This window comes from Mirounga leonina, unplaced genomic scaffold, assembly GCF_011800145.1.
Source record: "Mirounga leonina isolate KUSES-001 unplaced genomic scaffold, KU_Mleo_1.0 Mir_168, whole genome shotgun sequence".
Classification (NCBI taxonomy): Eukaryota; Metazoa; Chordata; class Mammalia; order Carnivora; family Phocidae; genus Mirounga; species Mirounga leonina.
The window spans coordinates 65,237,061-65,262,798 of record NW_023270426.1 but is presented as its reverse complement, the minus strand read 5'-3'; the positions used below and the strand labels follow the sequence as shown (position 1 = coordinate 65,262,798).

The following is a 25,738-nucleotide window of genomic DNA, read 5'->3' as shown; positions in this document are numbered from 1 at the left end:
CCAGCTTTACTCAAAGAAAAAAATCTCCCTCTCCAGTTTCCCACGTCTCCCAAAATTATATCCTTAAAAGGTATTTCCTTGCGGTGGAGTCTTTGTCACTTGAGAAAATGAAAAAAAGCCATGACTGGTCACATGTTGTTAGTGAGAAGCTGATGATAAATTCCCTATCTAGTACTGTGCTGGCTGAGAACAGACCCTTAAGAACTGAGGCTGCAATGAGAGAAATGTCCCAAAGGGAGGGGCAAAGACATGGGCTTGGGGAAGTGCTCTCCTACAGACCACTGAGGCCTGGGGGCAGGGGGCACACGAGTCCTCAGAGGGTAGTGAGATCACCTAAGGTGGGAAAGAAGAGATAATGTAGCAGACATTGCTTAAGTCACCTACTCATTCCCCTTCTTCAATTCCAGTGGAATCCTGATTTTACTCAAGAAGACAATGTGTCCAGATAAAAGAATCACCTCTCAGAGTCCCTTGCAACTCATTCTGGCCTGACTGAATTCATTGGGTAGGAAAACTTTGTAAAACCCTCAGTTGGAATGTTTCTTTTTGTCTTTTTCTCTCCCCTCACTTCCCCCTTCTTCTGCCTACAATGTGAACTTGATGCCTAGAGGTACAGAAATCATTTTGTATTAGGAGGAAAGCCATATTCCAAGGGTGCTGAGCAGAAAGATAGAAGCTGCCTGGGTCCTGGATAGCACTGAAGAGTGCCGTAGCAAACCTGGCCTGTCCTGTTTCTAGACTTCTTCTTGCATGAGAAAATAATGGCCCCCTCATGTGGTTAAACCATTGTATCTGGGTTTCTCTAACTGACAGTTGAGTGTCACAGATCAAAAGTGGGAAAGCACTGAAACCCTCCCAGATGGGCCCTGGCCCTGGACAACCAAAGCATCCACTCTATGAAGAATCACTGATTCCTCTCTTTCTCTAATTTCACATAACTGTCAGAAAATTCTGTCTGTTTTACCCTCCAAAACAAATGCCACGTTCAATCACTTCACTCCATAAGCACTGCCCAAGCCACCCTCATTTCTTGCCCACACCACTGCAATGACCTCCTAAGTGATTACTGTCCTCTGTGTTCCCCTCTCTGTAATGTACTCACAACATACACTCGAGCTTTATGGAGCATACATCAGATCAGAACTTCCTGATGAATCCCCACCGCACTGGAGGAAAAGCCTAAACTCCGTACAAGAGGCTCAAAGTCTTTGCCTGATCTGACCCTTTTCTACTCTATTTATCTCCTTTGTCACTGTCCTCAAGCCATGCTAGTCAGTCAGCCCAACCTCAGAACCTTCACACTTGCTGTTCCCTTGTCTGGAGATACTCTACCCAAAGATGTCCTCATGATTTTCTCCTTTTTTCAAATAATATTATTTTCAGTTTAAATGCATCTTCTTAGCAAGGACTTTCCTGACCACTTAGATCAATGAGTTCCAATCCCCAGCTACACTTTCTTTCTATTACAGCACCTCATTTTATTTCCTTCATAGCATTTATCATTTACCTTGTCCATTTAATTTATTTTCTTGACCTGGTTGTCTCTTCCCACATACCTTAGCAAGTGCTCAATAAATGGGAGTTCATTAAATTGATCATATTTCTCAATTCTCCAAACAGACTTGTTCCTGCCTCCTGGATTTGAGTCATGCTGTTTCTTGGGTAATGTATACACACTTTCACTTCCTTTCTCTCAACCCAAATCTTACTTGTGTTTCCTTCTGGTCTCAGATCAAGACTCACCTCCTTTGAGAAGTCTTCCGTATCTCAGCTTTCTGTGTCATGACCATCCTTCCCCCTAGCACAACAACATATCTGTCTCAACACAGTCACATACTGCTCTCTTCTCCTAGTCATTCTCCCTCTAGTTGTTTATGCCTCTGCATTCTGTGTTCTCATCTTGACTGAAATTTCCTTAAGAAATAGCAGAGCTTCTTCTTCTAAGTTTCCATGGTTTATTGAGCTTTTCATAAATGACTGCTGAAATGTGCTCCTGGCAAAGAGATGTAACCCATAAGGAAAGTATCACTAAAGACTAAACAGCTAGAGCGATGTCTTACCTTGTTTTACCACCACGAGTTCTGTATGTGCTTCTATAAAACCCTTCAAAACCATTGGCTAACTTGGCCTGGAAGTTGATAGCCACAGAGTATCTCAAATCAGCCATTAGTTTCTCTGGAACCAACAGTGCAATTTGTTGATGAGCAGGATAACTCAAAACGTTCAGCTTTTTTCCTGGTTTCCTGTATCTCAAATCTTCCTCTGATTGAAGGATGACATTCATGACTTCAAGGTCTTTGCTGTGCAAGATGATAAATTGAGTGGCATCTCTGACCAAGACTTCAATCTTCTCAAAACCAACGAAGTCCAACGAGGTGAGATTTGGATGGACCAAAAGGTCATAGTGGAGGGGAATTATCATGCTGGGGAGCCTCAGCTTGTTCCAAGGAAACGGTTCCCCATTGGTGGCTATGGGGAAAGCCCTAGGGTCCTTATTGAATGGATCAGTAGATGACATTGAAAACTGAGAACAAATGCACATTTTGGGCATGATGATTGAGCAGTAAAATCCCATGTAAATATTAAATAGCAGTTTTCTGCATGGATTAGCCATTGCAGAAGAATGGATACTAAATCTATTCTGTAGAAGACAAATTAATACCCAGGCTAAGTCTCATAATTCTCTACAGCACTGTACCAGCTCCAGTTACGTCACACAGGATCTGAATGATATGTTTCAATAAGTGGATTTGATCTAGAAGGAAAAAAAAAAACATTCATAGCATGTAGAAAATGAATTCAATTAATAAATAAATCCTTAAAAAATAAAAGTATATATGTGAATGGAGAAAACCTGCTTTCATAGAATCAAGCCAAATAACCACACAATAAAGTGGAAATTGAGCTATCATTTGGTTATTACAAAAAATCCTGTAGAGGCCAAATGAAAGGACTCTGCCTTAAAATTACATGTATAGAATTCCCTCTGCATTCCTATGCAATGAACATCAGGCAGGTATGTAAATTCATTGCATGTTAAATGTTTTTAACATTTGGCTACATCATTCTGGCTGAATCCTGGACACCTGAAAATAAGCTGCACAGGTGGTTTCTATTTTGTTTTGAGTCACAAAGAAACTATATTCTTTGGATACCAGGTTTAATTATTAATGGCATTCAACTTCACCTCTTTCAATGAATAACATCATCTGAATGGCCTTATTCTATGGCTGTTGCTGGAAAGGATGCTGGTCAAGGTATATTTCCAATATACCAAAGCTATAGAAATAAAACTGAGTTTATAATATTCTTAGTGAGAATATTTAAAAAATTGTTTTGATGTTCTTCGTCTTAGGCTACCTTTGAAAATGCAATTAAATCAAACTGAATTTACTGCTTCTAAATAGAACTAAGATGATTTTTTTCTCATTAGAAGGGTAAAATAACAAAACATAAAGTGAGGACAAACAATACTATTAGTTTAGGTGATTCAGCTCTGACTCTCACCCTGCCACCTGCCTCTACTTACCTCCTCCCAGCTCCAACTCAGCCCATGAATGGTTTCCTTTCTTTCTTTTTCATTAGCAAGCTCTTTAGAATTAATCATCCCAACAGTTACTTTGATTTTCCAATTTGTAATATTACTGCAGACAAGCAGGTATTGTTAAAAGAACAAGAAGAAGAATGGTAAAATAAGGCATTTCAAAGCCAAGACAAGGACACAACCTAAGGGTCCATCAATGGATGAACAAATAGAGGTGATGTGGTATATACGCCTGCAGTGGGATGTTATTCGGATATGAGATAAAAGGAAACCCTGCCATTTGCAATAACATGGATGGAACTTGAGGACATCATGCTAAGTGAAATAAGTCAGACAGAGAAAGACAAATAAATATGATATATCATGTATGCGTGAAATCTAAAAAAGCTGAACTCAGAGAAACACAGTGGAGTGGCAGTTACCAGGAGTTGTGCAGTGGGGGAAATGGGTATGAACTTCCAATCAGAAGATTTAACAAGTTCTAGGGATCTAATGTACAGCATGGTGATTATAGATAATCATACTGTACCTTGCACTTGAATGTTGAATAGATTCTCAATGTCCTCACGAAAGAGTAGATTCGTAACTTTCTCACCACAAAAAAGAAGTGGTAATTATGAGATGGGACAGAGGTGTTAGCTAATGCTATGGAGGTAGTCATTTTGCAATATATAAATGTATCAAATCAAGGTGTTGTACACTTTACCTTCCTTTTTTTTAAGATTTTATTTATTTATTTATTTATTTATTTATTTATTTATTTATTTAACCGAGACATAGAGAGCACAAGCAGGAGGAGCAGCAGAGGGAGAGGGAGAAGCAGGCTCCCCACTGAGTGTGGAGCCTAATGCAGAGCTCCATCCCAGGACCCTGGGATCATGACCTGAGCCAAAGGCAGATGCTTAACTGACTGAGCCACCCAGGCGCCCAAGGTGTTGTACACTTTAAATTTACACAATGTTATAATGTCAATTATATCTCAATAAAGCTGGGGAAGATTTTTTTAATTAAAAAAATAATGACACTTCTATCTTTTTCAGATAAGCATTAAATTACGGCTAGGGGCGCCTGGGTGGTTCAGTCTGTTGAGCGTCTAACTCTTGGTTTCAGCTCAGGTCATGATCTCGGGGTTTTGAGATTGAGCCCCACATCAAGCTCCACGCTCAGTGAGGAGTCTGCTGGAGATTCTCTCTCCCTCTTCCTCTGCCCCTCCTCCTGGGTGCTCTTTCTCTCTTTTCTCTCTCTCAAATAAATAAATCTGAAAAAAATTTATGGCTACCAAACCTCAGTGTTCCAAGAACCTCTGACACACAAAACCACAATTGGTGTATTTGCTTAAATTTCTGAATGTTTGAAAAATGAAAATGTTTGAAAAATTGCTTATTTGATAGCTGATAGGCTTGAGAATCAGAGTGCTTGGATTCTAATACTAGTTCCAGCATGCTTACTGATATGATTTTGGGCAAATTTTCTTATTTTTTGGGCATAAGTTTCCTCATCTTATAAAACAGTGTATGAATCATACCATCCTCAATTTAGGAAGATTAAATGAGGGGCGCCTGGGTGGCTCAGTCAGTTAAATGTCTGCCTTTGGCTCAGGTCACGATCTCAGGGTTCTGGGATCCAGCCCCGCATCGGGCTCTCCACTCAGCGGGGAGTCTGCTTCTCCCACTGCCTCTGTGCTCTCTCTCTCTCTCTCAAATAAATAAATAAAATCTTTTAAAAAAAGAGAAATAATTCATGCGAAGAATTTGTCATAGCACCACAATTAGCATATACAAAGCACATATAGCATATACAAAGCACATAATGTTAAATATTAAATTATTATTGTGATTATTATTACTTGAATTCTCTGGCATAGATTAAGGATTATTTCTGTCCCCACCTGTAGCAGACACACTCCAAGAAAGCTGTATTTTACTGGTAAGACTGAAGAGAAATGTCTTATTTCTTCATATTCATATAGAATTTAGCTTTAGATCTAGTAAGGACTTGAAAGGCTAGCTAGTATGTCTTTGGTGTCCTGATAAAGAAACTGAGGGGAAGTGATTTTCCCAAAATCACATGGCAAGTTTCAAGCAAAACTGGGACGAAAATACAGCCCTTGACCCTTAGTCTAGGGGTCTTTCCTTTATATTCAATAGCATGTCATTGAACAAATCCTGGGATCCAAGATGGGCAGCAAATGTTTGGGAAAGGCTAAAAGATCTCCGGAAGAGGGTGAGTCAGTAAAGCAGAAGGGTTCTTAAGTCCCAACCTTAACCTCACATACATTCCGAGGCAGCAGGGCCAGATTCACCCCCTTTCCCCAGAGCCTCACCTTACATGACAAGATCTCCTCACTACAGCAGTTTTATACCTTAAGTTCCCAGAATTATTCTCACTGAAAAGTTCTGAGTTTTAAGAAAAATTGAAGAGAAATGTTGATGTGTTACCTTAATCCACGCAGTTGCAGATTTGAATGAAAGAGAATTTACTTTTGATTTCACTTTCTGTTCCTGTAAGACCCGGAACTTGGCATACTTACTAATTACAGCACTGGCTGGTTCGTTATAATATAGACGAATGGGGCTTAGGACAAGAGCTTTAGTACAAAAAGCACAAGACTCAGCCCTGCTTCAAGCCCTCCTCCATCATCTGTGATTGGACCATATAATTGTTTTGATTCTGCCCCTCTCCAGTTTGTTACGAAGTCCTTTTGATTCTGCACTTTCGATCTCTTTCTATCCAAATATTTAAAAATTCCCACAGTCATTAAAGTAGTCTAGGTCCTCTGTACTCCTCACAATGGCCTTCAGGTAGGTCTCCCTGGCTCCTCAAGGCCAGGTCTGGCAGTTTACTGGTCTGATGCCAGGCAGCAGATTCATCCTTTACGCTACTGCTTGATCATGCCACTCCCAGCTTCAAACCTTGCCGTGGTTTCCTCCTGTTTACACAGAGATGCTGATCCTCATGTGGAGACCATGGGGGGCCGACTGGCAGCCTATGCGCCCCAGGGACTCTCTCATGCTCGGCCTGGTTATTTAGATCCTAGTGTGTTAAAGGGCAATGCACCCACACAAGTGTTATTCTCAAGGGAAACATAACAAGCTTGATTCTTACTGTCTGACAGACCTTCCTCATATTCTGGTATTCATGCTTCGTCCTGCTGTGCATTGGGGTTTGCAACCTGTGCTTTGGCTCAACATTCAAGTGCTGCCATGATTAGATCCTAGTTAACTCTCAAGCCTTAATTTTTTTTTTTCTCTTGCAGTATTTTTTGTCAACCTGGATAAATGATTTGATAAAGCAGAGGAGCAATGTCCAGGAGGTAGCCTCCACCGAGGGCTAGAGGCACCGGGTTGAATGGGGACCCTCAGGGTGGCGTTTCGCGTGTAGTTAGAGGGGCACCGTGAGGTGGGGAGGTTGGCTGGAAACAGGTGAGGGGGGAGGGGGACAAAGAAGAGGAGGCACCACTGGCTGACTCTTGGGTATCTAATTCTGCAGCAGGGGAAGAAAGGGGCAAAGGATATAGAGGAAACTGGGGGTATTTTGGTGACATTCCCTGTCACAAGGCCCAGCTCAGTGTATGTGTGTTCTCAGAACTCTGCCCTGCCCACGAGAACAGAAGCGATGAGGGAGAAGGAAAAAACAGGGTTCTGGGATTGGGCTGCAGAATCCTAGAAGACAAAGTTGGGGAAGGTCCAGGTGACTTCACAGCTTATTATTTAGAACTGTTCCTCACCAAAAAGGGTTTCTAATTTTTTTTCCTGATAACAGAATAAGCTTTGGGATGTTTGTGGCCCAGGAAATTCACATATCTCACTCTTTCACTTTGATAAGGAAAATATGTGTCCTAAGATGGCCAACCAAGCCAGTGAGAGTCCCAGTCCTTGCCCTGGGGCTCTTCCGGGTTCTACTCCCTGCCCCGCTTAGCGCAGGCGCCAAAATTGCTAAGTATGTGGAAGTAGAAGTATATAAATTGCCCCCTTTGTGCTCAGGGCTCAGACCTTTGGAGACCACCCTCCTCTGAGCCTGCTGGTGTTAAATAAACCTCCTATCCTCCAAGATCTCCGGGTGCCGCTTGGTTCTTCCAATGGGCAATCCAGTCCAGGTTCCATAACAATGTTACCCTGGGTTTCTGAACTGTCCCTCGCTCAGACTCTCCTTGCTGGCTCTCTCTAAAACAGGAGCATTCCTGGGGCGCCTGGGTGGCTCAATCTGTTAAGCTCAGCTCAGCTCATGATCTCAGGGTCCTAGGATCTGGCCCCATGTCTGGCTCCCCACTCAATGGGGAGTCTGCTTGTCCCTCTCCCTTTACCCCTCCCCCTGCTCGTGCTCTCTAACAAATAAATAAAATCTTTAAAAAAAAATAAAATAAAAACAGGAACACTCCTACATGAATCCACCCTTGACTGCCACCACCCAGTGTCTTATCACCTCAGCCTGCTTAATTGTTTCTTTAGCATTTGTCAACTTCTGATACTATATTATTGTATTGATGTATTTGTTTGTTTCAATACATTTGTTTGTTTGTCTCTCCACTAGAACATAAGCTTCTTGTGGGCAGGGAGTGTGGCTACTTCGTTCACACCCAAATGCCCAGAGCCTAGAGCAGAGCCTGGCCTCTAAGTTCATACCTGCTGACTGAGTGAATGCATTTGCAGTATTTTCCAGTTTTTTTCTTTTTTCCTTTTCAGATTGCCCTGTACTCGCTCCATGCTTCAGGCAGAACTTTGCACTGATAGATGTGCCCAGCATGTCCCCATCTTCCTGAAGCTGCATTCTATGTGTGAGACATCTCTCTCAGTGTCCCCTGTGTAAACCTCCTTGTCACGAGGCACATGTCACCTTGGAAGTGACACAGAGGCTCCTTTCCAGTCCCTAACTATAGGCATTTGTTCAGTTAGTGCTACTGACCCTTACCTTCTGCTCACGGGTTTGTGCTTTCTGTTCCTCCTTAAACCATCACCTCCTGAAGGCTAGGGGCCAAACACCATGCCTCCACCTCTTCCCAGCATCTCACCGGGTGTGTGTGCCTCATAGACACTCAACCAACGGGTGAGAATGAAGAATGAAAATTAATTTTCCCAAGAGTTGAAACTTACTTGCCAAAATGTTCAAAGATTTTTACTAATTTTTATTTTTATTTTTTTAAAGATTTTATTTATTTATTTGAGAGCGAGAGAGAGAGTGAGAAACAGCATGAGAGGGGAAAGGGTCAGAGGGAGAAGCAGGCTCCCCGCTGAGTCCCTGAGGCAGGACTCGATCCCAGGACTCTGGGATCATGACCTGAGCTGAAGGCAGTCGCTTAACCAACTGAGCCACCCAGGCACTCAAGATTTTTACTAATTTTTAAATGGAAAAATTTCTCAAATGTATTACAGATGTTTCCATCCCCTTAGGGTGTTCTTGACAGATTGGAACTTTAATGACTCAAGTTTTGTTTTGTTTTGTTTTTTAATTACAAACTGGACCTAGAATTAAGAGAATTGAACTTGCCATCTTCCTTAAAATAAGTCACTTCCTTATGTCCAAATTAGAGACAGTAATACTTTCCTTAATTATTACAGAGGGTTATTGTCAATGTCAGAATCAATTTGAGACATGTGAAAATCAGTTTATAAATGTTTTGTAAACTTTAAAGTTGGTTACATGCATAGTACGTTGATAATAACAATCAGTGATTATGTTATGTTGTAATAAAATGCTGCCCTTGAGGCCAATGACATGTAATAAATAACCTGGTGTTGCTATATCTTTTTGAGTTCTTGTGGGTACTCTACAAAGTTTATTTCAGTGCCTCCATTATTATCAGATTGTTATTTACTTCCTATTGTTACCTTCAACTAACCCCAACCTCCAACCTAGACCTGTCTCAAGATTGTTCCTTCTAGAGTGCTACAAGCTGGGGGGCGCCTGGGTGGCTCAGTTGGTTAAGCGACTGCCTTCGGCTCAGGTCATGATCCTGGAGTCCCGGGATCGAGTCCCGCATCGGGCTCCCTGCTCAGCGGGGGGTCTGCTTCTCCCTCTGCGCCTCCCCGCTGCGCACGCACGCACTCTCTCACAAATAAAAGTGCTACATGCTGAAAAAATGAACAAATAAAGCTGGCTGGACATAATTATTTCCTACTGCTGTGTTGTAGGTGGTGAGATTTCGGAATAAACGAACTGATAAATAGTCTCCGGACAGATGACACGTTACTGAATCTCCTTCTCCCCGCTTTGCTAGCGTGGCTGTTGAATTCTCTCCCCTTAGCACAGGTACATCTTGACCTTTGTCGGTGCTTGATGGTATCACTCTGCACACCCAGCCAGCTGACACGTCTGAAAACCACTTCCTCTTTTCCGCCTTCCATCTCTTTTCAAAAGGATCTCTAAACATCTGTTGAGATCTCTAAAATCCTTCACAGAATGATTGCTATGCCTCTGTTTATTTTCAAATAAACAGAGGCAGAATCTATAAAATGGTTTTAATATTTTTAATTAAAAAAAAAGAAAGCTTCTGATAGTACAAAGACCCAGAGCCTATGCAAAATATGGAGAGAGGGGGTGGGGTGGGGTGGGGGTGGGGACACAGAATTCACCTGGTAAACACATTCTGTAGCTTCTTTTAAAACTCCCCTAGTTTCAACAGAAAACGGGAAGAGCGTAATGTCAGAATTTTAAACCAGCAACTGACAGGAAGATGGTTTTTCAAAAACTGATACCTTTAGTATGCCTTCCACAACATTTATTAAAACCCAAAACAGAAGAATGCAACGACAAAAATCTTACACTGCTAAAGTAAAACAAAATATTAAGCAGAGCTGACATTAGACAACTGAGATTGTACCACATTTAAAATTTTTATTTAATAGCCAAATGAAAAATTCTGGTGCTTCTGTCATTTTCTGAATATTACCTAAATAACTGATGACACATTTTCAAACAGGATAATGGCTGCAAAAGAAACCAGAGCGGTTCTGAGCTTCTTAAATACTTTATTTTGAAAGGAAATTTTAATGCTTCCAAATGATTAAACCACCTAATTAAACCAAAACACATTTCTTGGCTTCCTACTATTTAAGGATAGAGCTTAAATGTCCATAAGAACTTCTACTCTGGCCAAGATAGAGTTGGGACTGGGATTTATCCTCTCACTAGAGACAACCAAAAAATGGACACAGGACAGTTTGAGAGACGAAGAATATCAGGCAACTGGAGGCAGCAGCGATGATCCCAGAAGGGAAGGAAACAAATGAGGTCAGCCCTGCAATTGTCCCAGTTCACTGCCTTGAGGGATTCCATGCACCTGTGCCTGGAGGGAGACCACAGGCAAAGCCCAGCAGACATTTTCTGTTGAGGAGATGCAGCTGAGATTCTGGGAAAGCAAGGAAACTCGAGTTCATAGGAAAAGTACTGAGAGGACAGAGCTACAGAAAGAGAGAGAGAGAACGTGCTGTGGAGATCTGCCGAAGGTTCCGCTTGAATATTCAGCTGATCATTGATCAGCACATGCATGTGCAGAAAATGCATAAGCCAGAGACAGAAGCACTGGCAAGGATTAGAGGTAATGGTACCTGGCTCCCACACGCAGGCAGAAACAGTGCCTACATCCACCAGTGCGACTGGAGAACCTCAAGATCAACAAGCCAATAAGTAGAGTACCCAGAGGGGTCTTGCCTCAGTGGGCAGGAGCAAAGACCCTACAGAAAGCATGGCTTCAGCCCTGTCTCCCAAATCTTAAAAGCAAGATCCAAAAGGATCAAATTGTTTTCAAGTAACTTAACTATGTCCCAGCACAAAGCTCAAGAAAATTTTAGTAATAAAAAAAATCACCGCCCAACTGGGAAAAAGGTGAGTAGTGATTTTTTTTTTTTTTTAATAAGCTGTTTTTTTCAGTCATTGCAGTAAAAGGGAATGCACACCATGGACACAGGTGGGCATCTCAGAAGGAAAATGCTGGGAAAGACTTCTTAGAGGATGTGTCAGGTAATTGAGAAGGGCTTCATGAAGCAGGGCCTTGTCTTGGTTCAAATGATCTCAGGAGTGGGAGTAATTCTATAACAGGGTGTCTTAATAAGGATGGAAGAGTAGACTAAGGCTGTAATTTGTAAAGAGACACCAGTCACTCCTGTTGGTTAGGATATGGAGGTATCATTTTTGGTCATTTTTGTGCTGATGACAATGTTCACGTTTTGCCTGTGTTCAGACATGATTATGAAGTCAGCCTTTTTTGGTCTTCGTCCATCATAACCATAGAGTGGTTTTGTCTGATGCCGCTCTGTGAAATTGTTTGTGTTCAACAACAGGTCAACACAGAGGCCAGGCTGTGGGTACCAGGTCAGCTCTTGGGTGGCAGGGACTGCTTTGCCCTTTCTCATTATGCTCAGTGGGTCTTGGACTCAGATTTTGCCTCCCTTGGTCCTGTGAGGCTGTCAAAAGCTTAGCTCAGCCTCTGTTTCTTTTTTCCGCCCCTGGCGCAAAAGAATCCTTAAATGCCTCTTGGATTTCCATCCTCTCTAGACTTTTGCCTCAGTAACTCTTAATCTTTGATGCTTTAAAGGTGTTTTCATATTTTGTCAGTGTTTATAGTTGTCTTCACTGCGAGTGCAGGTCCAATTACATAGTGTGCCATTATTGTGTTTAGAAGGATCCTCTCTTCTGCCCTGGCTCCCCCCACCCCAAAGACTTCCCTAAGCCTCAGAAGGGGTCTTACTAGAGCTTTTGCCTGGACACCATCCTCATTTACCAGAACTGTTTCAATCCAGCTAGATATCTGAGCCCCTTACAGTAGTCCACAAAGCTGATGGTCAGACAATTGAGTAGTTTTCACTCCACTTATGTTTAGTCCTCTCTAACGCAACACACATCACGCCCTTCAGCTTTCTCCCTGAACAATCCAGAGTACTATCTGATCATGTTCTTTATATACAAATGTAGCCACTAACAAGCCCCAACCCCAACTCCTTTTTCCTCCTCTGTTGCTCTTCCTGTGACCTTCCTCTTTTTCTTTTTAAGATTTGTTTATTTTAGAGAGAGCGAGTGATAGCGAGTGGGGGAGGGGCAGAGGGAGAGAATCTCAAGCAGATTCCCCGCCAAGCATGGAGTCCCACACGGGGTTTGATCTCACGACCCTGAGATTATACCTGAGCTGAAATCAAGAGTCAGACACTTAACAGACTGCGCCACCCAGGTGCCCCATTGTGACTCTCTTCTATGAAAATTCTGTATCCACCTGTTACCCTCTAATAAATCTGTACACTAAGTAAAAGTGGGTGGGCTCAGAGTTATACTTCTGAAAATATGTTTAGTAAGTTAATTCCCAATTTTCATCTAAGAGGAAATAGAGGCTTTTTCTTTCCACTGATGTCCTATGTTTGTACCTCCCTCAAGCCAATAACTGGTGCCAAACAAGTCAGTGTGCAATAGGTGATGATGGGAATATTTTTAAAATAAAGTCACCAACTAAAGAAGCCATGGATTATAGTTTTAAGGGCATTTATGTGCACTTTAACACTTAGCTCTCTGAATTTTATTGAAATTATCAAAATAGACTGGTCACCTTATCCTCAAAGCAAGGCAAACTTGAGTAACCCTAGGATTTTCAATTCTACATCAACGTCATCTACTAGCCAAACAACAAACTCTCTTAAGAGAGCAAAAGCAGTGGTAGCCTCATCTAGTGGTGACATGTGTAACTGCAGAGTCATTTGTCCTAGCGCTTCCCCTTTATGCAGACATGTATCCTGTGGCAAATTACACCATCCAAAAAGCAATTAGACCCATTTATCTAATGCACAAACCAGACCTAAGAGAATCAGATTTATAGATAGGATTGGATTTCTAATAAGTTGAGGACTAGGGGTCAAAACTCATAGGATTCCAATAAATCAAATTTGGACACTTGGATAACGATGCTTTGGAGGTGTAGCCTTCATTCTATCAATGGGAACATCAGAAATGGAGTAGCGGGGCCTCCCTCTATACCTGTAGTGGTTGGGTGCTTTAAGGTTAGTTACACTTTTTAAATAGAAAACTTTCTACAAGATGCAGATCTTGAGGGCTTTTCTTCTGTCTGTAAGAATATTCAGAAGCCTTGTGGGGAGGGGGAAAGATGGCGGAGGAGTAGGGGACCCTATTTCAACTGGTCCCCGGAATTGAGCTGGATATCTACCAGACCACTCTGAGCACCCACGAAACCAGCCTGAGATGTAAGAAGATCTGATCTCTACAAACAGAATATCGCAGGCAGTTGGTTTTGAGGTACCAAGCGGAGAGCCGTGATCCTGCGGGCAGATATCGGAGGATAAACGGCAGCGGGAGGATGCCTGGCCGTGGGGATTCTATACCTCTGGTGAGTGACAGCCTCGCATGCTGGGGACGGGCACAGACTCGAAGACCGGTAGCGTCGGGAAAGGACTTTAGGGCAGCCCCCGGGGTGGAAAACCAGACCGTCGGGGTCGCGCGCACGCGAACCGCAGCCCCCCGGACAGAAACCGGAGCGAGGGTCGCGCACACGGGAACTGCAGCCTCCGAGATGGAAACCCGGTGCACTGGGTCGCTCCGGTGAACTGCAACCCCCCGGAGTGGAAACCCCCAGCGGCGGAGTCGCCCGTGCGAACTGGGAGCGGCTGGCGGTTTTAGAAGCACACAGGGCAGAGACATGCCCTGACCTGGAGGCAGGACTGGGAGCGCTGCGGAGGGGCGCACAACCCAGGACGCTGCAGTTTATAGCAGCACAGACAGAATCGGAGACAGTGTGACCCGGAGAGCTCACTGAAGAACAGACTGAGGTCTCTCTGCTCTGAGGCAGAGGGTTGGAAACGGTCTCTTCTGCTCTGACTGGAGGAAGAGATGCGGAAAGCCGCCAGGGAAAGGCGCCAGAGAACAAAAGCCCCAAAGACTGATTCCCGCTGAGCCCATCCCCCGCCACAGGGGCGCAGGGCAACTCCGCCCAAACAGGGTTGCCTGAGTAACAGCGGGGCAGACCCCTCCCGCAGAAGACAGGCTGGGAAAACAAGAGGCCAGCAACCCTAAGGTCCCAAGAAAACAGGTGCATCTTGCTTGGGTTCTGGTCCATAATTTGGACTCTATACATTCCCTCAAACACCCATCAACAGAATGACTAGGAGGAGGAGCTCCCAAAACAGAAAAGACTCAGAGATTATGACTTATGCTGCAGATTTACAAATGGATGCAGATATAACCAAGATGTCAGAGATGGAATTGAGGCTAGCAATTGTGAAGACAATGGCTAAAATGGAGAAATCAATTAATGGCAACACAGAGTCTCTAAGGACAGAAATAAAAGGTGAATTGGCAGAACTTAAAAATGCTATCAATGAGATCCAATCCAATCTAGATAATCTAACAGCTAGGGTAACTTAGACAGAAGAGAGAATAAGCGATCTGGAAGACAGTATAATAGATAAAAAGGGAAAAGAGGAGGCCAGGGAAAAACAACTCAGAATCCATGAAAATAGAATCAGAGAAATAAGTGACACCATGAGGCGTGCCAATGTCAGAATAATTGGAATCCGGAGGGAGTGGAGAGAGAGAGAGGGCTAGAAGATGTATTTGAGCACATTGTAGTTGAGAACTTCCCTAATGTGGGGAATGAAACAAACATTCGAGTCCTAGAGGCAGAGAGGACCCCTCCTAAGATCAAGGAAAACAGGCCAACAGCCTGGCATGTAATAGTAAAATTTGCAAATCTTAGAACCAAGGAAACCATCTTAAAGGCAGTTAGGGGGAAGAGATTCCTTACATACAGAGGGAGGAACGTCAGACCTATCCACAGAGACCTGGCAAGCCAGAAAGGCCTGGCAAGACATATTCAGGGTACTAAATGAGAAGAACATGCAGCCAAGAATACTTTATCCGGCAAGGCTGTCATTTAGAATGGATGGAGAGATGCAGAGCTTCCACGACCGGAAGAAGTTGCAAGAATATGTGACCACTAAGCCAGCCCTGCAAGAAATATTAAGGGGGGTTCTATAAAAGGAGAAAGACCCCAAGAGTGATCTACAACAGAAATTTACAGGGACAATCTATAAAAACAACGTCTTCACAGGCAACATGATGACAATTAATTCATATCTTTCAATAATCACTCTCAACGTGAATGGCCTAAACGCTCCCATAGAACGGCACAGGGTTGCAGATTGGATAAAAAGACAGGACCCATCCATATGCTGTCTACAAGAGACTCGTTTTGAACCTAAAGATACATCCAGACTGAAAGTGAAGGGATGGAGATCTATCTTCCATACCAGCGGACCTCAAAAGAAAGCTGGGGTAGCAATTCTTATATCAAATTAGATTTTAAACTAAAGTCTGTAATAAGAGACACAGAAGGACACTATATCATTCTTTAAGGGTCTATCCAACAAGAAGATCTAACAATTGTAAATATCTATGCCCCCAACATGGGAGCAGCCATCTACATAAGCCAACTGTTAACCAAAATAAAGAGTCATATTGATAACAATACATTAATTGTAGGAGACCTCAATACTCCACTCTCAGCAATGGACAGATCATCCAAGCAGAAAATCAACGAGGAAACAAGAGCTTTGAACGATACATTGGACCAGATGGACCTCATAGATATTTACAGAACATTCCACCCTAAAACAACAGAATACTCATTCTTCTCGAGCGCACATGGAACTTTCTCCAGAATAGACCATATACTGGGTCACAAATCAGGTCTCAACCGATACCAAAAGATTGAGATTATTCCCTGCATAGTCTCAGACCACAATGCTCTAAAACTGGAACTCAATCACAAGAAAAAATTTGGCAGAAATTCAAACACTTGGAAGCTAAAGACCACTCTGCTCAAGAATGTTTGGGTCAACCAAGAAATCAAAGAAGAACTTAAACAATTCATGGAAATCAATGAGAACGAAAACACATCAGTCCAAAACCTATGGGATACTGCAAAGGCGGTCCTAAGGGGGAAATACATAGCCATCCAAGCCTCACTCAAAAAAATAGAAAAATCCTGAATTCACCAACTCTACACCTTAAAGAACTAGAGAAAAAGCAACAATGCCTAAGCCACGCATTAGAAGAGAAATAATTAAAATTAGAGCAGAAATCAATGAATTAGAAACCAGAAACACAGTAGATCAGATCAACGAAACTAGAAGTTGGTTTTTTGAAAGAATTAATAAGATTGATAAACCACTGGCCAGACTTATCCAAAAGAAGAGAGAAAGGACCCAAATTAATAAAATTATGAATGAAAGGGAAGAGATCACCACTAACACCAAGGAAATAGAAACAATTATTAGAAATTACTATCAACAACTATATGCCAATAAACTGAGCAATCTGGATGAAATGGAGGCCTTCCTGGAAACCTATAAGCTGCCAAGACTGAAACAGGAAGAAATTGACAACCTGAATAGGCCAATAACCAGTAACGAGATTGAAGCAGTGATCAAAAACCTCCCAAAAAACAAAAGTCCAGGGCCTGATGGATTCCCTGGGGAATTCTACCAAACATTCAAGGAAGAAATAATACCTATTCTACTGAAGCTGTTTCAAAAAATAGAAACAGAAGGAAAACTTCCAAACTCATTCTATGAGGCCAGCATTACCTTAGTCCCCAAACCAGGCAAAGACCCCATCAAAAAGAAGAATTTCAGACTGATATCCCTCATGAATATGGATTCCAAAATCCTCAACAAAATCCTAGCTAATAGGATCCAACAATACATTAAAAGGATCATCCACCACGACCAAGTGGGATTTATCCCCGGGTTGCAAGGGTGGTTCAACATTCACAAATCAATCAATGTGATAGAACACATTAATAAGAGGAGCAAGAGGAGCCATATGGTCCTCTCAGTTGATGCAGAAAAAGCATTTGACAAAATACAACATCCTTTCCTGATTAAAACTCTCCAGAGTATAGGGATAGAGGGACCATTCCTCAAGCTCATAAAATCCATCTATGAAAAACCCACAGCGAATATCATCCTCAATGGGGAAAAGCTGAGAGCCTTTCCCTTAAGATCAGGAACACATCAAGGGTGCCCACTCTCACCACTGTTGTTCAACATAGTACTAGAAGTCCTAGCAACAGCAATCAGAAAACAAAAAGAAATAAAAGGTATTCAAATTGGCAAAGAAGAAGTCAAACTCTCTCTTTTCGCAGATGACATGATACTTTATGTGGAAAACCCAAAAGACACCACCCCCAAATTACTAGAACTCATCCAGCAATTCAGTAATGTGGCAGGATACAAAATCAATGCACAGAAATCAGTTGCTTTCTTATACACTAACAACGCAACTGTAGAAAGAGAAATTAAAGAAACGATTCCATTTATAATAGCACCAAAAACCATAAGATACCTCGGAATAAACCTAACCAAAGAGGTAAAGGATCTATACTCTAGGAACTACAAAACGTTCATGAAAGAAATTGAAGAAGACACAAAAAGATGGAAAAACATTCCATGCTCATGGATCGGAAGAATAAACATTGTTAAAATGTCTATGCTACCCAGAGCAATCTATACCTTCAATGCCATCCCGATCAAAATTCCAATGACATTTTTCAAAGTGCTGGAACAAACAATCCGAAAATTTGTATGGAATCAGAAAAGACCCCGAATCGTCAAGGAAATGTTGAAAAAGAAAAACAAAGCTGGGGGCATCACGTTGCCCAATTTCAAGCTATATTACAAAGCAGTGATCACCAAGACAGCATGGTACTGGCACAAAAACAGACATAGAGACCAATGGAACAGAATAGAGAACCCAGATATGGACCCTCAACTCTATAGTCTATTAATCTTCGACAAAGCAGGAAAAAATATGCAATGGAAAAAAGACAGTCTCTTCAATAAATGGTGCTGGGAAAATTGGACAACCACATGCAGAAGAATGAAACTCGACCATTCTCTAACACCATTCACAAAGATAAACTCAAAGTGGATGAAAGACCTCAATGTGAGACCAGAATCCATCAAAATCCTAGAGCAGAACATAGGCAGTAACCTCTTTGACATCGGCCACAGCAACTTCTTTCAAGATACATCTCCAAAAGCTAGTGAAACAAAAGCAAAAATGAACTTTTGGGACTTCATCAAGATAAAAAGCTTCTGCACAGCAAAGGAAACAGTCAACAAAACAAAGAGGCAACCCACAGAATGGGAGAAGATATTTGCAAATGACACTACAGATAAAGGGCTGGTATCCAAGATCTATAAAGAACTTCTCAAACTGAACACCCAAAAAACAAATAATCAAGTCAAAAATTGGGCAGAAGATATGAAAAGACACTTCTCTGAAGACATACAAATGGCTAACAGACACATGAAAAAATGTTCAGCATCATTAGCCATCAGGGAAATCCAAATCAAAACCACACTGAGATACCACCTTACACCAGTTAGAATGGCAAAAATGGACAGGGAAAGAAACAACAAATGTTGGAGAGGTTGTGGAGAAAGGGGAACCCTCTTACACTGTTGGGTGGGAATGCAAGTTGGTACAGCCACTTTGGAAAACAGTGTGGAGGTTCCTCAAAAATTTAAAAATAGAGCTACCCTATGACCCAGCAATTGCACTACTGGGTATTTACCCCAAAGACACAGATGCAGTGAAAAGAAGGGCCATATGCACCCCAATGTTCATAGCAGCAATGTCCGAGATGCCCTTCAACAGATGAATGGATAAAGAAGATGTGGTCCATATATACAATGGAATATTACTCAGCCATCAGAAAAAACGAATACCCAACTTTTACATCTACATGGATGGGACTGGAGGAGATTATGCTAAGTGAAATAAGTCAAGCAGAGAAAGTCAATTATCATATGGTTTCACTTATTTGTGGAACATAAGGAATAACATGGAGGACATTAGGAGAAGGAAGGGGAAAATGGGGGGGGGGTGGAATTGGAGGGAGAGATGAACCATGAGAGACTATGGACCTGAGAAACAAACAGGGTTTTAGAGGAGAGGGGTGTGGGGGGATGGGTTAGCCCGGTGATGGGTATTAAGGAGGGCACGTACTGCATGGAGCACTGGGTGTTATACGCAAACAATGAATCATGGAACACTACATCAAAAACTAATGATGTAATGTATGGTGACTAACATAACATAATAAAATTTTTAAAAAAAGCATTTAAGGGCACAATTGGATAAATTCGACTATGCTCTGAATATTAAGCAGCTAGTGTTCATTTTCTTAGGTGTAATAAAGGCATTCTGTTGATGCAGTGAGATGTCCTCACTCTGAGGAGGTGCTTGCTGAAATATTTGGGGGCCAAGTATCATGATGTCTACAACTTCCAAATGTCTCTGAAAAGCACACAGCCACATACACAGATCCAGGTAAAGCAAATATGACAAAGCGTTAACAAGTATTGAATTGCAGTGGTGTGTATACAGGCTTAGTTGTACTATGCTTTCAACTTTTTCTCATGTTTGAAATTTTGTAATAAAATGCAGAACAGAGAAAAAAAAAGAATATTCAGAAGCCTTTTCCATTATTTGGATAAGTATTTCACTCGTATAGAAGATAAAAGGAGGATCAAGGAGGCCGCATATCAGTTGAAGGGGAAGGAATGCAGCCTTCCGTCAGGGACCAGATCCACATGGAGCCCGTGGTATAATTCACACCTGTTAAGTATTGACTAAAAGACCATAGACGGTGCCTGGGTGGCTCAGTCGGTTAAGGGTGTGACTTCTGCCCAGGTCGTGATCCCAGGGTCCTGGGATCGAGCCCTGCATTCGGCTCCCTGCTCAGCTGGGAGTCCGCTTCTCCCTCTGACCCTCTCCCCTGCTTGTGCACGTGTGCTCTCTCTCTCTCAAAAATAAATAAATAAAACCTTAAAAAAAGAGAGAAAAGAAAAAACCAAAGAAAGAGTTCCAGAAAGAGCACAGAAGGTAAACTAAAATAAAATATTAGCTTTAATCTGGGATTTGTTCTTTTTTTTTTTCCTCGAGGGAAATATATTTTTTATTTTTACCTCCAAAGTACATTTTTTGTCATTAAAAAAATTTTGCCAAAGAAAAGATACTTCAGTTTTCTCCTCCGTTTCCTCCTCCCTTTTTTCTTTATTGGGGAACCAGGTTTATCAAATGGACACAATCAATGAGAGTTGAGATAAGGAAGAGTTCCCCTCCCACCCTGCTCTTGCTTTTCATTTTTCGACCTCCTGCATTTTTCTGGTCTTTTCTAGGACCAGTGGGGGAGGTAGGCAACTGGAAGGAAAGAGACAAAATCCTTTTATTTCTCTGGTACTGCCTATCCAGCCTTCTCTTGGTCAATAACGTTTTCTATGTGACATGCTTATATGTTTCTCTCTTATGGATTTTTTCTTAATGTTTTTAGCTCTCTGTTCAATTCCTGAGTATCTTTCAAATTACTAGCTTAGATTTTCATATATCTATCAATAAGTTTCCTACTGAACACATGCAGTTCTACAAATTTCTGAGAAGAGAATTTTATAGTTTTAACCTACATCTAAGTAAGTCACTTAAAAAAACTAGTATTGTTCCCTTGTCCAACCTATCAAAACTTTCCAATATTCTAAGGAAATTACTCTTGAACTTGCATCTTCAAGAGACCCAAATCCAAACTATCAGGTATAATAGAATTGAGTGAGAAGCAGAATTCCTTTTCAAAGTATTGTATCCCTCCCAGGATTTATACAAGTCTCATTTGTAATTGATTGACCCCTAACATTTTGCTTTACAATTTTATGTTGTGAAAAATAACCCTAAACCCTTCTACCACAGCGGAAATATGATTTCTGTTTATCCTTTGATGGAATATTTCCGGGCAATTTGTAGCAACCTGATGGACATAAAGGGAAGCAAAGCAAATCGGAGACTTTTCCACTATCATCTCTTCTGTACTGAGAAAAATGTCATTTTCAATGTACATTCACTTTCCTTGAAGTGCTCAGAACATCAAGTATTACTTTTAGCGAAGAAGGAAGCACCTATTTGCTAATCTGAAGGAAACCAGGAAGAAAGACACAAGGGTTCTACATGTTTAGCATAAGTTAAATAACTTTCAGCTCAGCTCTTTTATTAAAAATAAGGCAATCTTACCATTTTGGAAGGTAACTGTCAAATCACCACCACTTAGACACAGGTGAGGGTGGCAGCATTGTTCATTTCACAGCTGTTTGTTATGTATACATTTAGGTGGAGTCTACCAGGGAGTGTAACAACTCTTGCCCTCATTTGACGCATCTTGTGTCCCTGTAAATGCGAATCCATGTATGTGTATGAGTGTTTCTACCTTATAAAAATCACAATTCTATATGCCCAGTAAAAAACCAAATACTAGAAACATTACAACGAAAAGCAACAGAACCTCTCTCTACTCCTTCCTACTTCCGGTCACACTTCCCAGAAGCAATCATTTGTAAGCTCTTCTCTTTTAATTTCTGACGGTTATTTCTCCGATTCTAAATAATATTGGGGGCCACTATATCTTAAAATAGGGTCTTTTGACTCCTGGTTTGAAATATGAAGATTTAGTTCATTTCTATTTTCCTCATTTTCCTCTCCTACTCCAAGTTTTAATACTTTTATTTTAGTTCCTCTGTTATCTTTATATCTGTATGCAATATACATAAACCGTGGTTTCTGATGCTATCAACTTTAGACATTATCTCTTCACCCTCAAATATGAAATATAGCAATGACTAAAATTTACTGGATATTTACTATTTGCCAGACACGGTTGTAAGTGTTTTACATGAATTATCTTATTTAATCCTGATAGCAACCCTATGAGGTATCATTCCTAGTTTACAGATAAGAAAAATAAGACGTGGTGATCAGGGGATGTCTTGCTTCAGGTCACAAGGCCCAGAAGGTGGCAGAGGGACCGGCAGTCTGCCTTCCATAAGAGGGTATTACATCCTGATGTCCCTCCATCCTTCCTCCCCATTCCACTCCCACCATCTATCAACCAGATCTTCACTTTTACAGCATTAAGGTAGATAGCATTTACAGTCTGTCATGTAATTATATTTAAATCTTCTGCTTTTTTCCTTAGAGGTCAGGTCCAAGGTTGAAAATCATAAGTATGTTTACATATTGTGACTATGCAAATATTATTCTCAGCAGAACTAAGAAGTATGCAGAGATTACATTTTCTTCTCTATCTCCCCCAAATATTTGAAGTCCTTCCTTCTTTCATTTCTTCCTTTATATGCTCAAGAAACATTTGAAAGCTTACTAAGTGTTGGAATTTGGGGAGAGGAGGTGGAGATGAAAACAATGAGAAATACAGTATTATTGTACCCATGGCCTCTGCCCTTAGGAATTTACCCTTAGTATAGAATTTACAGTGTACCTGTGGTCAAGGAAGGTTTTGAGGAGGAGATAGAATATAAACTGGGTCTTAAAGAATGATGAGAATTTGGAAAAGGCGTAGAGGGCACATAAGGAAGTGATATTAAATGAGCAAAGTGATGGAGATAGGATTATTGGGTTTTTTTAAGAAATGAGATTTCTAAGTTGCCTGCTTAGAAGGAGGGGTTTGCACTAGAGAGGCGTGGCAGGTGTGATGGAAGCTTAGTTGTAAGTGGCTTGAACAACTGGTAAGGATTTCCACATAGAAATCAGTGGGTGTTAGAAATGTGAACAGGACTACATGAAAAATTCAGAGTTGGAAATTGTAAAAAAAAAAGTGATAAAGTCTTTACAGTGGATGTATCTGTTAAGAGAAAATACAGATCTGGGGCACCTGGGTGGCTCAGTCGTTAAGCGTCTGCCTTTGGCTCAGGTCATGATCCCAGGGTCCTGGGATCGAGCCCCGCATCGGGCTCCCTGCTCCATGGGAAGCCTGCTTCTCCCTCTCCCACTCCCCCTGCTTATGTTCCCGCTCTCGCTGTGTCTCTCTCTGTCAAATAAATAAATAAAATCTTAAAAAAAAAAAAAAAAAAAAACAGAAAATACAGATCAGAAAAAGGAAGGGACATTTGGAGGACAAGGAAAGGAAAAGAGAAGTAGAGAGGAAGGGATGCGGGAAGAGCCCAAGAACATGGTATAGAAGTCAAGAAAGGAGAGACCCATTGGACTGGGTGGGGGTGACTCAGATTACACCTCAAAGAGATGGCTTAGCTTCAGGAGAAGGTAAAGGCTGAAACCACCCTACAAAGAGCTAAGAGACTATGGAGGGAAAACAGCTGCTGGAGTATGTAGACTGTCCTTTCTAGGAGCTTACAGTTGAAGGAGAGAAACAGGGCAGTGGTTGGGGAGGGAGCAGAAGGTGGGCAGAGTTTAAAGAAGAGCTTTTATTACAGTAGAAGAAACTTGAGCATGTTGTTGCACAAGGGAAAAGTGAGGAAATGACGGAGGAGTGAGATTCTGGAGGAGGCACGAAGGAACAGGGTAGAAGTCTAGCTTTGGGGGTAAGTCCACAAAATATGCCTTGTAGGTTTTTTTCTGAAGTACACTGGACAATATTGAGCAAGGAAGTGACATAATCCAATTCACATTTTGAGAATATGACTGACAGCCGTATGGAGGATGGATTGGAGCAGGACAAGATTTGATATTTATCTTTAATGCACACGGCCAACCCTGGGGTTGGAAATGCAGTCAATGAACTTTTCAGTGTGTGCCAGAGTGGTGAGCAGGTTGGGAGAATCGTAATTTGAACCCTGAAGCCCAAGAATCCCATTCCACTTTTCCTAAAGTCCAGAGTGCTATATGGAAGTGACTTATGGAAGTGCTAAGGTAAAGTGGTATCTAAGAGAGTGAACTCTGGCATCAAACGGCTTTGGATACAAACTTTACACCCACCATTTACCAACTATGTGTTCTGAATTGCCTCTCTGGGCCTCAAATTCCTTCTCTGGAAACTGTAGATAAAAACTGCCCACCTTGTTATATTTTTATGGGTACTAATGAACGAGGCTTAGTATCTCAACAATAATCATACAAGGACCCTCTTAATTGCTTTTCCACATTCTTTGAATGGCTGAACTATTAATTACCTAATGTTTTTTCCGTAATGTTTCACTTTTTAAAACTTAAATATATTCACTTAAAAAAGGAACACATTTTTAAAAAGATAAGTGCAAAGGGTAGAGTGCTCCATGACTCCCCAGAGAAAGACAAGCAGAAAAAGGAGACCATAGAAGTACTGGATCAAGAGAGAGAGAAGGGTCTGGAGCTGGTGTGGCAGGTCCCAGGAGAACGAGGACAACAGCAGGAGGATAGCTCCAGAAACGAGGGGCAGCAGGACCCTGGGTACCTGGCAGCATAAGGCAATGAACGGTGTGCTCAGGCTGGTGGTGGTGGCCGGGAATAGAGCTGGTGCTGGAGATGCGCACTGGCTGGGGTGTAGACTCTTCGGCTGACAGAGCCTGACGGGTGAGGGCCTGTGGAGGGTGAGACTGCCTGGGAAACCCTGGCGACCCAGAGAGCAGAGGAGCCTGAGGAAGGCATGTGGTGAATACGAAGGTGAGAGCCAAAATGAAGGCAAAATGGTGGGCCTAGAGGACAGAGACTTGCGGGTATAGTGCAGGTGGGTCTTGACAAAAGAAATATTTATGTAAAAAAATTAAGTGAAGCCTAAGGTTGCAAGGAGCATAAGTTAATGTGGCGACTGTGCCACCTTTAGTTATATCCTGCTTGACCTGGATACGGGGAGGGTAAGGTAGGCAGCTCAGGACAGGAAGCCCGGAGATGGAAATGAGACTCCTTCCTGGGAATGGGCCTGGAACGTGGCTCAGGGACGGTCCTGTGAGGAGAATTCCTCTTGTTTAATCTCTCATTTGCTTCAGATACTTCTTAGAATGAGGCAGGACATGAAGAATAATATATAGTCATTCTATGGTGCCTTCAGAGAAGATGACCCTGTTGCCAACAGGAAAAGACCAGCGGACAACGAAACAAAGAAGTCCTTAGAGTTCTGGAGCTACCAGAAAGTCAACCACTCACAGATTATGATGGAGACTTTTAATGTCCCTTGTTCATAACCACCTAAATTTCAGGGAATTTCTGTCAGAACTTCCAAATCCTATGGCTGCCTGTCACACCCTAGATCCTTGCTAAGAGCTGCCTTCTGATCGTCTATGGCTGCTTGGTTAACCTCATTCCCAGGGCAACCTTACCCTGGTCAGGGGCCTCGATTTTCCTAATTAGAAGGCAAATTTATTTGTTCGTTTAGTGATTTTAAGAGTTCACATTTTATTGAGACACAGCACTTGTGTGACAATGTCT

General features: G+C 41.9%; 1 protein-coding gene across 2 annotated transcripts in view; it reads right to left on the bottom strand.

The window, feature by feature from the left end:
• ERAP2 (endoplasmic reticulum aminopeptidase 2) overlaps window positions 1–6,046 on the bottom strand; it is a 42,506-nt gene extending 36,460 nt beyond the window's left edge. Inside the window, exons 1-2 of one of the 2 annotated variants that reach the window (XM_035014931.1) lie at window positions 5,983–6,046; window positions 2,061–2,755 (exon numbers count right to left, since the gene is read on the bottom strand). In XM_035014931.1, the coding sequence (XP_034870822.1) occupies window positions 2,061–2,614 (554 nt within the window). In that variant the 5' untranslated portion in view covers window positions 2,615–2,755; window positions 5,983–6,046. Of the gene's footprint in view, window positions 1–2,060; window positions 2,756–4,073; window positions 4,093–5,982 lie in introns of those variants that run through there. The other variant, XM_035014934.1, reaches the window with a different exon arrangement.
• Window positions 6,047–25,738: the final 19,692 nt, after the last annotated feature.